This window comes from Populus nigra, chromosome 2 (assembly GCF_951802175.1).
Source record: "Populus nigra chromosome 2, ddPopNigr1.1, whole genome shotgun sequence".
Classification (NCBI taxonomy): domain Eukaryota; kingdom Viridiplantae; phylum Streptophyta; class Magnoliopsida; order Malpighiales; family Salicaceae; genus Populus; species Populus nigra.
In genome coordinates this window covers 41,229,362-41,245,431 of record NC_084853.1, presented here as the reverse complement: position 1 = coordinate 41,245,431, position 16,070 = coordinate 41,229,362, and the positions used below count along the sequence as shown (strand labels likewise).

At 32.0% G+C, this 16,070-nt stretch overlaps 3 protein-coding genes across 3 annotated transcripts; 1 reads left to right on the top strand and 2 right to left on the bottom strand.

Annotated features, from left to right (window-relative positions):
* The first annotated feature begins 969 nt into the window (after nt 1-969).
* On the top strand, nt 970-2,404 carry LOC133681990 (probable xyloglucan endotransglucosylase/hydrolase protein 33). The gene is made up of 4 exons (XM_062105208.1): nt 970-1,242; nt 1,348-1,448; nt 1,605-1,813; nt 1,914-2,404. The coding sequence occupies exons 1-4, from the start codon at nt 1,011-1,013 to the stop codon at nt 2,308-2,310; spliced, it is 939 nt and encodes a 312-aa protein (XP_061961192.1). The 5' UTR covers nt 970-1,010; the 3' UTR covers nt 2,311-2,404.
* A 2,436-nt stretch (nt 2,405-4,840) lies between these two features.
* On the bottom strand, nt 4,841-5,532 carry LOC133682871 (ubiquitin-ribosomal protein eS31 fusion protein-like). Its single transcript, XM_062106414.1, has one exon. The coding sequence runs from the start codon at nt 5,440-5,442 to the stop codon at nt 4,972-4,974; it is 471 nt and encodes a 156-aa protein (XP_061962398.1). The 5' UTR covers nt 5,443-5,532; the 3' UTR covers nt 4,841-4,971.
* Nucleotides 5,533-6,847: 1,315 nt separating this feature from the next.
* On the bottom strand, nt 6,848-14,186 carry LOC133681630 (uncharacterized). The gene is made up of 8 exons (XM_062104721.1): nt 13,511-14,186; nt 9,807-9,840; nt 9,263-9,502; nt 8,827-8,916; nt 8,522-8,587; nt 7,392-7,483; nt 7,225-7,272; nt 6,848-7,133 (listed from the first exon to the last, which is right to left on the bottom strand). Exons 1-8 carry the CDS (start codon nt 13,858-13,860, stop codon nt 7,016-7,018), a joined length of 1,038 nt encoding a protein of 345 aa, XP_061960705.1. The 5' UTR covers nt 13,861-14,186; the 3' UTR covers nt 6,848-7,015.
* Nucleotides 14,187-16,070: the final 1,884 nt, after the last annotated feature.

Below are 16,070 nucleotides of genomic sequence, written 5' to 3'. Positions count from 1 at the left end.
ACTACGCCAGCTAAAACATCCCTGGCAAATGACAAATCAAATCGAAGAAGAAAAGGAGACAAAGATCTCTAATTAATCACTACTTTTCTCTTAATTTCAACACATATAAGATTGGCCTAGTCTAAATCGTTGGACCTTCCCATGTGTAATTGTCTCTCAACTGCAAGGCCTGATCAGATCTTAACATGTGACCTAATTGTGGGAATTTAATCAAATCCAGGGTAAGAAAAACATCATGTCGATCAAAGCATGGAGGAATATTCATTAATCTGCTAATTTGGGAATTACCTTTGTATTCGTGGAAAGAAGATTAATCGTCTTCTCCTTCACAGGATCATTTCACGTACTGTCTCTCATCTGCAAGGCCTAATTAGATCCTAACATTCTAACTAATTGTAGGAATTGAATCATGTCCATAGCAGGAGATAATTGATTCCTTTAATGTAATTTAGTCGACTTGATCTATTAAAGATAATTAGTAAAAAAATGATGACAATTGCCATGAGTGTATTTCCTTCTCCGCATTTTATCTTGGATTTAATTTCAATAAAAGATCATGAAAAAGAAATTTCTTATGAACATTATGATAATTTCTTTAAAATCTGACCCCGTACAAAAACATATTTAATTATGGTTCAAACTTTTCAAACCGCAAAAAAAAAGAAAAAAAGAAAAAAAAAAGAGCATCACAAACTTTTCAAACTTGTTTCCATGGTGACCGCTTGAATCAGTACATCATATTTAATACTAGTGCAAGAGAATCCACCAAACTTCATGTAAATGTCAAAATTATCATGGTCCTTACTAACAGGCAGCCCCACGAGCTCTGCCATCTATCCTAAAACCATTTCACATGACTTTTATATCACATTCTAACAGCTGCAGATTAGGTAGGTGGTGGTGGCCAGCTAGAAACAACTAAGCAGAAGATTGCAGGGCTTTTGCTCCAATATTTATAACTTAACAGGCCATGTGTGCTTGCTCGTCATTCTACCTCACGTCAAGTGTCAATGGCATTTCTGCAAGAAATCGTAGTTTTGGGTCTTCTAGTCCTGTGCATGACTGCAGCGGTTTCTTCACATAGCAGGCATTCGCGTTACACGCCTCCTAATGTTATGCGATTAACTGATGCTTTTAGTCATGTCTCAATCGGTCAAGAATATTCTACTTTTTTTGGAGGCTCAAATACTAAGCTGCTAAATAACGGGTCTTCTGCTAATCTTGCTCTTGACAAATCCTCAGGTTCGTATACAGCCAGATCACTTGTGCCTTGGTAAATGGTGTTTGATCTTTCTGAGCTAATGAAGTAACTTTCACTTTTTATTTTCTGTGTTCTTTAATTTGCAGGCTCGGGATTGGCCTCGCGGAACAAATATTACTATGGATTCTTTAGTGCTGCCATAAAGTTGCCGTCTGGTCTGTCCCCTGGTGTTGTAGTAGCCTTCTATGTAAGCTAGCGCTTCGTTTTTCACTTTTTTTTTGTTTTGTTTTGTTCACTCTAATGCCACAAATTAATGGGAAAGCATGGTTGAATTTTCAATTGCGTGCTGCTGCACATTGAGCACAGACACTGATGTCTAATACATAGGGGCCAAAAACCTCAGCTGTCTAATGCAGATAATTACCCGCACAACCATGATGAGATTGACATTGAACTTCTTGGTCATGATATGAGAAACGATTGGGTCCTTCAAACCAATGTCTACGCAAATGGAAGTACCGGCACCGGAAGAGAAGAGAAATTCTATCTTTGGTTTGATCCCACAGAGCAGCACCATCATTACAGCATCATTTGGAACAGTCATCACATTGTGTAAGAAAATCACCTACACAGCACAATTATTGGCCTTGGAATTTTGATTTTCCTTTACTTAGTGTTATACGGGGATTAGACAGCTACAAAACTAATGCAGGTTTCTAGTGGACAACGTACCAGTAAGAGAGTTTGCCCACAGCAGTTCTTACCCTTCTGTGTATCCATCAAAGCCTATGTCTCTTTATGCAACAATATGGGATGGTTCTCAGTGGGCAACCCATGGAGGAAAATACCCAGTTAACTACAAATATGCTCCATTTGTGGTTTCCTTTGCAGAGATGGAAATGACTGGTTGCATTTTCAACCAAACTGCCCTCGTTACTTCATGTTCTAAGGCTAATCCTTCGAGCTTGGACCCTGTTGACGGACCGGAGTTTGTTAGGCTGTCAAACGAACAGAGTGTGGCAATGGACTGGGCAAGAAGGAAGCTCATGTTCTACTCTTACTGTAACGATAGATCCAGGTTCAAGGCCATGCCACCTGAGTGCAAATAATTTTATCTTATTTTTTATTTGTTCATAATCACCTCAAATTGTATTACTTTTCCTTCTTGGAAGGAAACAAAATATATTAACATTATTTACCTTACGCCTTTGAGGTTAGAAACAGAAACCAATGTTTGCTCCGAGACAAAATTTAATGTGTAAACTTTTTAAATAATCCCAAATCAGATATCTTACTGGTACTTTTATTGTAGTTGGTGGAATCAATATTATTTTTCAACTTGACAAAAAAATATATAATGTAAAGAATTGTTTTGTACTTTTATTAAATTTGATTTAGTAAGTCAATTTTAAAATCATTCCATCTTAACTCTTTATTTAACTCATATTTAAAATTAAACTATATAAGAATTGTTCCAGCATAATCAAATTGATTTGACAGGTTTATAGGCAAACTAGCTAACTAGTAAAAAAATCTAATGATAAAATTAAAAAATAAAAAATAAAATTGAAATAAAAATATTTTGTGACCAACTTCTTATCTAATTCAAGTTTAAAATTAAATTATAAAAAAATTGTCGTCTTAATTAACTTCATTGGTCAAAAAACAACCTAAATAATCAAATAAAAAGAACATTTTCTATTTTTTTTTAAATCATTTTTGTGATCTCATTGAAAATAAAGTAAAATGTAAACAGTATCAGATAATCTAATTATATAATTAAGAATTTAATAAAATAATATATAAAATATATTTTGTTCCTAATGTTTGAGATTCATGTCTCCAATTCTTAGTGAAATCTTCATTTCTAGGCAGGAACTAATGGGGTAAGAGAGAAGGGATGACAATTTTCTAAATCTGTAAATTTTAACACTCAAGGGCTTATTAGTCATCAACTGGAATATAATAATAATTTATAAACAATTAAAACTATTTTGTTGATTTTTTTTTTAAGATATAAAATATTATATAACTTTAAATTGCTTAGACCCTATATTAAACCATGATTTCCCAAAAAATAGAGGTAATTTTCTCAATAAAATATTTATTTTACTATTGTTAATTTTTACTTTTTTATATAATCTTCTCAAATTAATCTTTTTTGTTCATAATAAAGAATATTGAGACATGATTATTTTTTGTTTTCATTAAAACAAAGATAATTCTGATTTAAAAGCTTTAATTCTAATAAAAATATGTTTTGTGATAAAAGAAAGAAGGACATGAATAGAAAAGAACTTCGATTGAAAAACACAATTTTTTACTGGACAACATAAACCATTTGAATCATTATAAAATTTTATTTAAATAATCACAAAATTAAATAAAAATAATTTTTGAACAGGACTCCTTGTGATTAAATAAAAACATTTCACTTTTACGATATCAAAGCATAAGGGACCATGTTAATTCAGTTTTACACACTAGCAAACAAAACAACCGTCTCCTCTTCTTGTAGTACGGAGCGACATCTCTCGACAAAACACTCAAAATCAAAGCTTGAAACCCTAAGATTCTTAAATCGTGAAATCTCGAATGCCTTGAATCTCAACTCACCCGTCTCTACCGGGGTTTCTGAGAAATGGTTGTGAGCAGTTAACCCCCAAATTGGGTTTAAACCTTTGCCTCCAACCTTATTCCAGAGTTAACGAACTACTACTCCCTCAAGATACTCAGGCCTGAGGATTTTCCTAGTCAGGCCTGCAGATTATCGATAATATAGCCTTCCCAAGAGGTTAATTTAATTTTGAAGTGGGGAGCAATATATATCGTCAACATATGAAATCCGCTAGCAGATCAAAACCCGCTTGCAGCAGATACGTTGCTCCATTCTTCACGAGAAACAAGATCATAGCCATAAAGGCTAATTCAACCGACTAACCTCACAAGTGTATAGATTAGTCGTTAACCTTTTACACACACCACACTCGTATTTGCCAAAAAACGCATGCCGATTACAGAGGGGCCTTCAGATATCAAAGCAATACAGCAAAGAAACTGCGATTCCAACACGGAACCATGCTACCTCACTGATACATAGGGTGTAAAAAGTCAGCATGGAGGAAACCAAGAAGAATAAGTATGGTGGAAGCTTTTCTGGGATCCATACATTTAGATGCTTTCAGAATACAGCCACAGGGATTGCTATTGGGCAACGATACCTGCTCTATTCTAATACTCGTGACCTAACATATCCCAAATTTCCAACAAAGAAGAATCATAGCATGAATAAGAGAAGTAACCTAACAGAAACCATTATAGTGATAAGCAATCACGATAAATTCACCATCGAACTGCAAACACTTTAGCTTCTTCTTTCCCCGTTTTCAGAGTGAAACATGGCTCAGCAAGGCCATTAAAAATCCCGAAATTGGAAAGAACTCGAAAAGATGCACTTCTTAGATAAAATCTTTTCCCCTTGAATTTTAAATCCGAACAAAAGATTTCCTCAATCTAATATTAAAGCCAGGAGATGCAGCCTTTTATCAAACTAAACAAACGAATAATCCAGCATCAGATCAAACATATAACCAGAAACACATCTAACAAAGCCCACATCAAGCACAAAGGCAGACAATATAAAACAAAAATATAATTAAACTCAAAATTAGCCATGCAAATAAAACATAACTATAAGTTCAGCAGCAACCATGTTCTAAATGAAGATAATCCTTGTTCCATACTTAGAAAAAAAAGCCATTCAAATGAGCTTAATCACCACCAGCCGTCTGGTAAACATAGGTAAGCCCACACTTACCACAGTAGTGCCTATCAAAATGATTAGCCATGAAAGTCCCAGCACCGCACTCAGCATTAGGGCACTCCTTCCTCAACCTCTGGACTTTGCCGCTATCATCAACCTTATAGAACTGGAGCACAGCGAGCTTGACCTTCTTCTTCTTGTGCTTGATCTTCTTGGGCTTGGTGTAGGTCTTCTTCTTTCTCTTCTTGGCTCCACCCCTCAGGCGAAGCACCAAGTGGAGAGTGGACTCCTTCTGGATGTTGTAGTCAGCGAGGGTGCGACCGTCCTCGAGTTGTTTCCCAGCGAAAATGAGACGCTGTTGGTCTGGAGGGATGCCCTCCTTGTCCTGAATCTTGGCTTTGACATTGTCGATTGTGTCTGATGACTCAACCTCGAGGGTTATTGTCTTTCCCGTCAAGGTCTTCACGAAGATCTGCATCTTCGCTTCTTGGGGGTTTTTGGAGATGCAGAGCGGATAGGGAAGAGTAGGTTTCGGCTGACGGTGTTTTGTATAAAAGAGGGGTGCTCGAGGAGGGGAATATTAGGGTTTGTTTTGGGTGAGGGCGTGAAAGTACGGATTTAGCCATGGGGCTGTTTGTTGTTTACGGGGGCTAACTTGGGAATTGGGATGTGGATATTGGGCCCTTTGGTTGGGCTGGACTAGGTAAGAATCGTAACCCTTGCAAATCCACAAAGTCTTTTAAAGGTCTATTATCTTTGCAAATTCACAATAGTTAGTATTTTTTTTTTTTTTTGTCATAACCACAATTTTTATTATCTTAAATACTTTACATAATTATTAATACTTGGAAGTAAGAAAAATTATTTTCTATAAAATTCAGATAAAAATTAAAATATTTTTTGAGAAAATAACAAGTAATGCAAGATATAAGAGAATTTAAATAATCACTACGCTTACAAATATTGCAGTATTAGAAGTATTTTCTTACGAGATGTCTTCCCAAATACATTATTAAAATAATTTTAATATATTTATACAACTAATTTAGTTATTTTTTATATAATATAATTATGATGTTATTAATTATATGAGTAATATATAAAATTAAATATAAAATTAATGAAGTAATATGAAAGCTAACAGATTTAATTTAAAATTTAAATTTAAAATTTTTAACCAAGCAGGATACAATTGATATTATTAATTAATTGGAGAACAACCGCTTCTTATTTTTTAAACCACAAAGAAGTTGAGGTATAAGATTTTGAGATTTGCGTTTATTTTTTTTTTTTGTTTTGTTTTTAAAGAGAAAAACAAAGAAAAAAAACGTTGACCAGCTATGTATATACTTTCTCTTGCTTTTGGTTGTTCTACACGGAAGTGTAGAAATTACATTTCAAAGTAAAAAAAGGTATTTTAGCTATTTATATAATTATCAAACTAAAAATAATAAGTAAAAATCAGTTTTTTGTATTTTGACTATTCCATTAGCTCCTGCATTGGAGTTCCTCTGAGAAAAGAAAAGCTTTAGTTTGCTATAGCTATGTGCTCCATAGTCCATATTACATGAAATTAACTTAGATTTGAGATAAGTTAAGTACCTATTTGGAATTATGTTTGTAAAATATATATATTTCAATTGTTTTGAAGTGTGGATATTAAAAATATTTTAAAAAAAATAAAAAAATAATATTATTTGAAGTAATTATTAGTAAAATATATTTTAAAAAACAATCTTCTAAGATTAATATCGTTAAATCAGAAAATAAGGTCTGTGAAATTAATTACGGAATAGGAATAATTCATCTTCTTTTTCCTTGAGATTCATAATCCAAGCAATGATGTAAAAAAAAAAAGGCCTGTGAATGGTAGCAGGTAGAGCTTCGAACCAGAACATGAACACTCATATTCTCATCTGTAAGATGTCCGTAAAACACACTTTCGAGGGAATGGATGACTGTTCCCTCTTTATATGCATAAACATAAACAAACAAACAAACAACCAAATTGAGATCACCTTATACAGAAGTTGGTTGTAAAAAACGAAAAACTAGAAGGATCTCACAAAAGCACGAGGGAACAACCGGTGGAAAATAGCATTTTTTGCTTTAAATATCAGTGCATATATCCCATAACAAGGAATGTGCATTAGAGCCACCAAAAAATACCTGTAGCATTTGTAAATCCATTAGTTTTTAGTGGTATGTGATGCAATTCAAGGTCAAAATAAAACAGATGAAAGTGAGATGAACAATATACCATAAGGGAGACCAGGGCGTGTCAAGCTCGAGGAATGGGTATGGCCACCTGAGAGAGATGGCAGAAAAAAAGGTTACTAGTTCTTCAGCCAGCATAAAAACAAATACAAACCATGTCTTCTTATCCACTGATTGAAAAAGAAATCAAAAAAGAAACATTATGCTTACCACGTAAAACCACATGCGTGAATAATCCACTGGAAAATGACATAGAGGCAGCTCCACAGCACAAAATATGCAATGCGGAACCATGGAAATGGCTGAAACCAGGACAAAAGGAGAAATTACTACACAGGAAACCTAAAGATGTCATCTTCTAGGCAAAAACTAAGCCTCATTGGGTGACAAAGCCATCAAGTCATTACAATCTTCTTTCAATCAAAGCAATATTTTTTCCTTGCAAAAATGAGAAATTTCAAGTGGGGCATAGAAGAAATTCTTATTTTCAGGTGAATTCCCCTGTGCTCTATTGTTTCAAATTGAACTATGTTGTTTCCCTTATAGGGAGGGGGTTCATCAGGTATGGAGATAAATAGTAGGATTTCCAAGGAATTATGTGAGATATGCAGAGTTTGTAAGTGTAGCTTCAGCTCTACTTTGCAGATGAAGGTTTTAGCAATCAAATAAGCAGAGAAATTATCACACAGATATATTGTGGCCTCTTTTGACATAGAATCAGACCACTCACAAGCTGTAAATGCAATTTCGAACCCGTTTGGGAATTACCAGCTTTGGCTTCTTTTTTTTCGTTTCCATGTCTTTTCATTCAAAAGCAGAATTCCAAAGTGTTTATTAATACTTAAAAGCTAATATTGAAACCCCTTCCACACATGACTTTACAGTTATTTTCAAATGCTACAATTTGTTATTTTCAGAAGTAACAATTTGTAGCTTTTGAGAAACCACAGCCACAATTTTCCCAAATGGACATAATCCAGACTGGGAAGTTGCTTCAAATGTGAATGATATCAAGCAAATGGTTTCCAGGCTTTCTAACTGTGTTATGAGCTCGTTGGTAGAAATGCTAATGGAGTTGCAGAGCGGTTAGCTAAAGCTTCCGTACTCTCTTTTAAGTTCTCCTGATTGGATTCAATGTCCTCTGAGGGAACTGTGCTATCTATAGTACCTAGATACTCAGAGACTGACGAAATTTCTTCCAATGAAAAAGAAAATACAATGATGGCTTCGATGTAAATTGATGCTATAAAACCCATTTGAAGTCTCTATATTCAACTATATGAAATAGCTATCGCTTATTTCTAGAAAAGGACTTCCACTTCTATGTGGGAAATACTTACAAGGCTATTGAGAACAGTATCTAGCAATAGAAAAAAAGCATTCAGGGAATGCATGCAACCCATCAACTGCAAAGCACAAGAGCATTAGAATGTCAGTAAGAATTCCACCAGGGAATCGCAGCAGGTACAATTTTTGCTCCAAGTATTTCCCAGAGATCATATGATCTAAGCAGTGTGAACAATGTAATTGATTTTGGAATTCTGGAAGGTAACGTATAGAGAAATAAACCCAAGAAAACTTTGAATGAATTAAGGATCTCAAGCACCAAAATGAGCTAATAACCAGTTTATCAGTGGATTCTCACCACATTGAGGCCGAGGTGCGTATTTGATAAAAAAGGGACTATAACACACCAAAATACAATGTCTGTTAGGACGATAGCACCTGCACAAGTCTGTTAAAAAAGAAGAGAAATATAAATAAGATCGCTCAACCAGAAGAAAGGCATTTCTAAGCATCAATAAAGCTCTACTGAAAGTCCTCAACGACAAGCAATTTTGTGTGTAAACTCATGATGTACACCATTATTGTCTATTCAAGAGGATTATGGGACTGTGAGAACTGCAGGGTTTATTTGTGAATTTTGCTCCACAGTGCTGCCAGTAGAAAACTTGTTTTAAGTGTAAATCAAGGCAAAAGCACTGAGGAATTATTGCAAGGAAAGAAGGCCATAATACATCCCTATTTTTATAAATACATAACACATGCACATAAGAAGTAAGCAAATCTTGATGGCTAACTTGGTATATAATTTGCATAAGGTATCCCCAAAATCCAGCTCTTTCTCGAATTGCCTCCTCAGCACGGTGACTTTGCAACCTGACTGTACTCCTCCTATCCTCTTCCTTGTAAGTTATAGAGGTAGCAGTTCCAGTCCCTTCCACGTCCCCTTCCAGGAACACAGGATTTTCGCCATTTCCAGAGGCAGCTGGTTTCTTTAAAGACACAAAACACCCATATGCAGATATCACAGTGCCAAGCTACAAGAGAATAAGGTTGCCAAGCGAATGAACAAGTCTTAGTCCCTACTTTAACCGTCGGTAAAATATAGAAAATGGAGTTACATGATTGTATTAGTAATTGTATTTTTTATTTTAAAATATATTAAAAAAATATATTTTTTTAAAAAATTATTTTTTATATTAGCACTTCCAAATAATCTAAAAACATATTAATTTAAAATAAAAAAATTAAATTTTTTTAAAATACTTTTAAATTGCAGTGTCAAACTCACTTATATCAGTTGGTAAAATAGAGAAAATGGGGTTACAGTGTTTGACATACCGCGAAATATACCAAAGCCAACGTAAATGTCCACCTGCAGATAAATTGTAATGCAAAATCAGAAACCGATTCACAATGACATTGCTGTATTTCAAGATCAAGAGAGGAAACGTTTTGGCTTTTTGGGTTTTGATCTGACTGAGTTTAGAAGCACAGGGCAAAAGCAGCATCTTAGTAGACAGTCTTATAAAGCATAGAAGACGAGCAAAGAAAAGCGAAAACTCAATAAAACTATATTCTCTTTAATTTTTAGATTAAATGATAGGAAATCTCTCTAAATAAGTTGAAGGAATAATTACTTTCTTCTCAAAAAAGAAAAAAAAATGTTGCTTATAAAGAGTAGCTTCCCACGATGCAGTTTCTAATATTAATATTATTAGTTTTTTTTCAAATAATATCGATATTTTTAGTTTACTGTTGCTAATATTATATTTTATTCATTTAGATTAAAGATGAAAAGACTCGTACAATTCTTGTTATTTCTTTTTACTATCTACCTAGGCCTTCTCGAAAAGTAGTTTCTGAAAAATTATTTTTTAAATTTTTTTGTATTTATTTATCATTAAAAAAAATAATCAATGAAAAACATTTTCCGGTCAATAAAAAACATTTTCCAGTCAAAAGAAAATTTTACTTGATTTTCAGAAAAGTGTTTTTCCTTTTAGCTGTGTTTGTTTTTTGGAAAGTGATTTCATGTTTTTGTTTGCCTTTAGAAAAGTTGGTCAATGGAAAACACTTTCCAGTCAAAGAAAAATTTGGCTTGATTTTCAGGAAAGTGTTTTCCTGAAAAATTTGGGCGGAAAACACTTTCCGGAAGTTGTGAAAAATTTAGAAATGTCATTATTTGCTGATTATATCAAATTTGATCCTCAAACTTTTGATTGCTATATATATTTTGTTTTGAATATTTAGTTTTTAATTTCATCTCTTAAAATTTAATTTTTATATTAACTTTGATCCTTATTTTTATAATTGCAATTTGCTTTTTCCTTATCATTTTTTTATTGAAATTTTTTATCTATCAAATTTGATCCTCATTCTTTTTGTTATTACTTATTTTATTTTAAATAATTTATGAAAAGTTAATTATTATTATTTTAATTTCTTCATCTTTTATTTTTTTTATTTTTTATTTGATATCTATTATTTTGATTATTATTTATTTTATCTGAGATAATTTATGAAATTATATTTTTTTTCAATTTTATTCTCATTCAACTTTTTAATTTGTAAGATTTGTTCCTCATTATTTTAATAAACTTGAAAAAAACAAAACATTAATAAGTTATTTTCCAGCTCATTTTCCATAATATAACCAAACACTGGAAAGTGTTTTCCAATTTATTTTCCATTACACTATCAAATATCAGAAAATACTTTTTTAGAATTTACTTTTCTCGAAATTCACTTTCCAAAAAAAAACTATTTTTCAGCAAATAAACAGGACCTTAATATTAAAAAATAAAGAAAAAAAAAAGCACAAAGAGCTAGAGCATGTCCAAGTAAGATGGGCCACACATTAAAGCCTAGTCGCGTGTCTGGCTTGCCTAAGCATTATTCACTCGCCCTTTGACACACGGTAACACACACGCCGGAAGAGATAGAATCCCTATTTTATTAATTGTTGTGTATAAATCCCTTATTTTGTATGTTTAATTCTCATCCAAATTTTGTATGTTTCTTGAAGATTTTATTTTTAAAATATTTTTATATATTTTATGTGGTTAAAAAGAAATTTGAATGATTTATCAAGTTTAAATAACTTGAGTTGAGCTTAATTGAAAATAAGTTAATTTGGGATTTTTTATTTTATTTCACATATTTAAAAAGACTTTGGATTTGGATTTCTTAATCTTTGTGTGCCTAAAATCTTGATATTATTGGGATATTGAAAATGTAGTATTTTAGTGTTTATTGTTATTGTTATTGCTAATATTATTATTAGTTTTAATTTATTAATGATTGGAGGTACGAGTGATAGATATATTATACAGTATTTTTTGATAAAGAATTTTTGTTTTTTTATTGTCTCAAAATAAAATAGATAAAGACAATGAAAATAAAATAGACATGTCTTCTTATACTTCTTCTTTTAAAAATACAAAATTAAGTTCAAAATCATCTCACATAAATTTACATATTTATCTCTTTAATTAAATATATTTATATTTCTTTCATATTTTTCTATTTTGTCGTAGAAAACTAACCAAATACAAATAATTGGTCAACATAAATCTAACAATTAATAGACTAGCCCACTTTTTTGTGTATGAAATTAAAACATGGTAATAATTATATGCTAAGGACCATAGGGAGCTTCCATTGACTATTTTAGTTTTCTTATATAATCATGTTTATGTGATCTATGATATTTACATGCTTGATTTGCTTACAAATTAAATAATTATATGATTAACAGTCGTTATATCGATCTAGGTGTGTCTATGTTTAGCATCTGATATCAACTTTCTTCCAATGACATGACTTTTCATGATCTATTATTTTTGCTATTATTAACATCATTTTAATTTATTTTCTTAGATCACTTATTTATTTATTTATTTATTATTATTATTATGCTAGTGCCACAAACACATTTTAGTAGACTTAGTTAAAAATTGAGATATGATCCTAGCTTATTTCATTATCAATATTGGTATATACACATTGATTTATGACCTGTTAGAATATTTAATGAAGATTTATTTTAAGATATTTTTTATTTTAAAAATATATTAAAATAATATTATTTTATTTTTTAAAATTTATTTTTAATATTAATATATTAAAACAATATAAAACACTAAAAATATTAATTTTAATTAAAAAAATTTCAATTTTAAATAAACATTATTTTATTCACACTATCGAACACTTAAACTAGTGTTCAAATTAAAATCTCTATTTCATTTCTACATGGAGTTTTGGTTTTTGATAATAACTTCAAGCCCAAACGTTTTCTTTTTAAATGGGATGACAGCAAAAAAATTTCAATTATTTATAATTTTAAAAATTAAATTAATTTTTATGTTCAAATTTTAAAAAAAAATTAATTTGAATTTCAAATAGAATTCTAATCATAAAAAATAAAAAATAAATAAATAAACCCATCTAATTTGCAACGATAATTCTAAATAAAAAAATATTATTCCAAAAATATCTATCAAAATTATCTTTAAAATTTAACACATAATTTGCTAAAACCCCAGTAACAACAAGACAAAATTTCTCATTCTACAAAAAAAAAAAAAAAAAAAAAAAAAAAAAACATGTTAGAATAACTATGATCTTTTCTAGATGTGTAACTCTAAACCCTGAATATGTAATAATAATTTAAACTTGAGTTGTTGTTAGGTACTTCTCTTTAAAGATAATAAGAGAAAGAGATATTTTTCAAAATTATAAAATTATAATTTCTTATGTATCGAGGATTATCCCTTTATACAGGGGTTAACAGTTCTTCTTTTCCTTTTGAATTTCTTGCCATGAACGTGCCTTTTAGTCCACTGTGTGACGAATTTCATCTAATTAACCCAGTTATCTGGGTAGCAAAAACCAAATGAACCACTAAGCAATGAGTAAAACGCTTACTTACCAAGCCTTCTTATGAACTTATGATCAATGAAATCAACTAATTAAGATGTATGGAGTAATAAAAAGCCATATTAGCGAAAAATTGAAATTTATAATCAAGAACAACTTACTCGGTGTAGTAAACAAATATGGTGGCACCCCATTCCAAGAAATCCGCCAACAAGAATCCAGCCATGACCAGGAAGGAGATGAAACGAGTAGCTAGGAGCCACCCGGGGTGCACCCCTTTCCAACAACTGGTCCATTGTTGCGCAGAACCAACATGGTTTCTTGGTATTGCAATTGCTTGCACGGTCCGATCATAAGTATCCGGTCGAGCCACGAGGAGGCTCTGATACATGATATTATCTTCACTTATCGAGGCAAGTTCCCTCCTCCATAGCATCCATAAGGACACAAGAAGAGCCGCAGCAACAATGCCAAAGCAAACGAAATCATACCAGTATACGACTAGTGCCATTTGTAGCCACACCCACTGTTCCCACAATTTAGAACTTGGAGATCGAAATGTTCGAGGTAAAAGCTGAATAATCTCAGCACCATTGACTGCATCTAGGTAAGAACTTGTTTAACTGGAGGAGATCTAAATTAAGCTGGAAGGTTTTGATAAGAGAATGTTAGGTTTGACTGTTTGGTTGGAAAATTCTGTACCGACATGTTTGTGTAATACAGTTTAAAAAAGGAAAGGATAAGGGACAAGTTGAATTAGACTTATATTTGTTTCATGGAAACCTTTTTTGCTAAAAGTAGTTTTCAAATTTTTGCATTCTTGTGGAGTCCTTTTTAGTCGTTTTTCTACTTGCTTTTTATTTCTAGAGCTACATGTTCTTAATTCTGTCATATATAGGGAGAAAATCAAGTCATCAGTTTGTTTGATTCGCAGAGTTTGAAAGGATATGCGATTTTGAAGTAAAATTTTTGGAATTATGTGAGACTGTTTACAAGGATATTGTTTGCCGACAATCAAGTCTCAAGGGAAAATTAAGAGTTAAATCTTTGACAGCAATTTTTTTATTTTTTTTTAATCCGAGTTTCAAGTAAAATATATTTTTAAGCAGAGACACTCCTTCCATTCCACCACGACGACGACGACGACGACAAGAGAGGGAAATTTTTGGATGGGTCCATGTACATAAATAACATCGCCCAATAAGGCAATGCCAACTCCACAATGAAGAAAGCAATCGAAACGGTGTCGTCCTCTGTCGGCTGCCTAAGATGAGGCTCGGTAATGACAAACCCTTTCCAAAAAAGGTTGACTCCTCATTAAATCAGCGGCCAGCAAATCCCCGCCACGACACCATCACTGAGTGTCAATCCAGTGTGGAGATGCACGAAACATACAGAAACTGTTGTCTACAAATGAGTCCCTTAATTATGTGATTGATTTTACATCAGCTCAAAATGACAAATTGTTTGCAATTCTACCACTACCAAATTGTTCCCCGCCCAGCATAAATTCCGGTTACATCTTCAAGGTTCTAAAAATATTTATAAGGAAAAACATTAGACGCATAAGGGACCGTTTGGGAACGCGGCTGCGGCCGCGTTCCCAAAAAATTTGAAAATTTTTTGTTTTTTTTTTTTGCTAAAATTTAATATGGTTTGTACGTTTTGGATCGTTTTGATGTGCTGATGTCAGAAATGATTTTTAAAAAATGAAAAAACATCGTTGGCATGCATTTTGGCACGAAAAGTTATTTGAAAAGCACCCGCAACCACACTGTCAAACACGCTCTTAGTGGTGTTGTAGTGTTTTTCTTCCGAGTTTGATGATATATATATATATATATATATATATATATCATGTTAAAAACACTAGCGTTCTAACATTTTATTAATATATATTATATATTTTAAGTCGATTAATGATTTTATGAATAGCTCGTATTAGTAAGGAATTTTCATGTTTTTTATTATTATTATTAATGTGGGTATTCAGACTAACTTGCGTACACCTCGACTAATCCCATAGATTCTGAAGTGATGACAATGTAAATCTCCAGTGACTATGAGACTTGAACATGTGATCTCTAGAGATCAAATTTAAAACTTGATTAGTTAAACTATACCCCTCGGGGTTAAATTTTCATACTTCTTAATATAATTATAACATATATATTGTTACACTAACGATGACATACTTGCGAATCATAGCGTGAATTCACATAAACAACCAGTATTTGGTATCTTAGTGCAAGAAACTATTAAGTTGTTAAACATTGCAGTAAGTAATTTGTACGAGTAAATTAAACCTTTCCCGATTAAAGGCAGAACAAGTAGCTACAAATAAATATGGAATTTTATTTATTTTCTTCTTAAATGTTCCTCTTTACCCAGCTATAACAAATAATTATTGATCAGTAGACTTATGAACGTCGTACGGGCTGCTCCCTTTAACTCCGACTGCATTAAATAATTATTATAATTATAATTGTAAAAAATAATAAATTGTACATGCATGCACCACTCACCCTCTCATATTTTATTATTTTATTCTTTTTAATAATTACATCTTTTTGTGATCAAATTGATGGCAAATTTCTTCTAATTTATTATAAAAAGATAAATAAAAACAAACAAACTAAAACACAAGGGAAATCTAGTGGCCAATTACAAATTGGCATGAAATAATCATCTTTAATTCAACTATTTTTTTTAATTATTTTG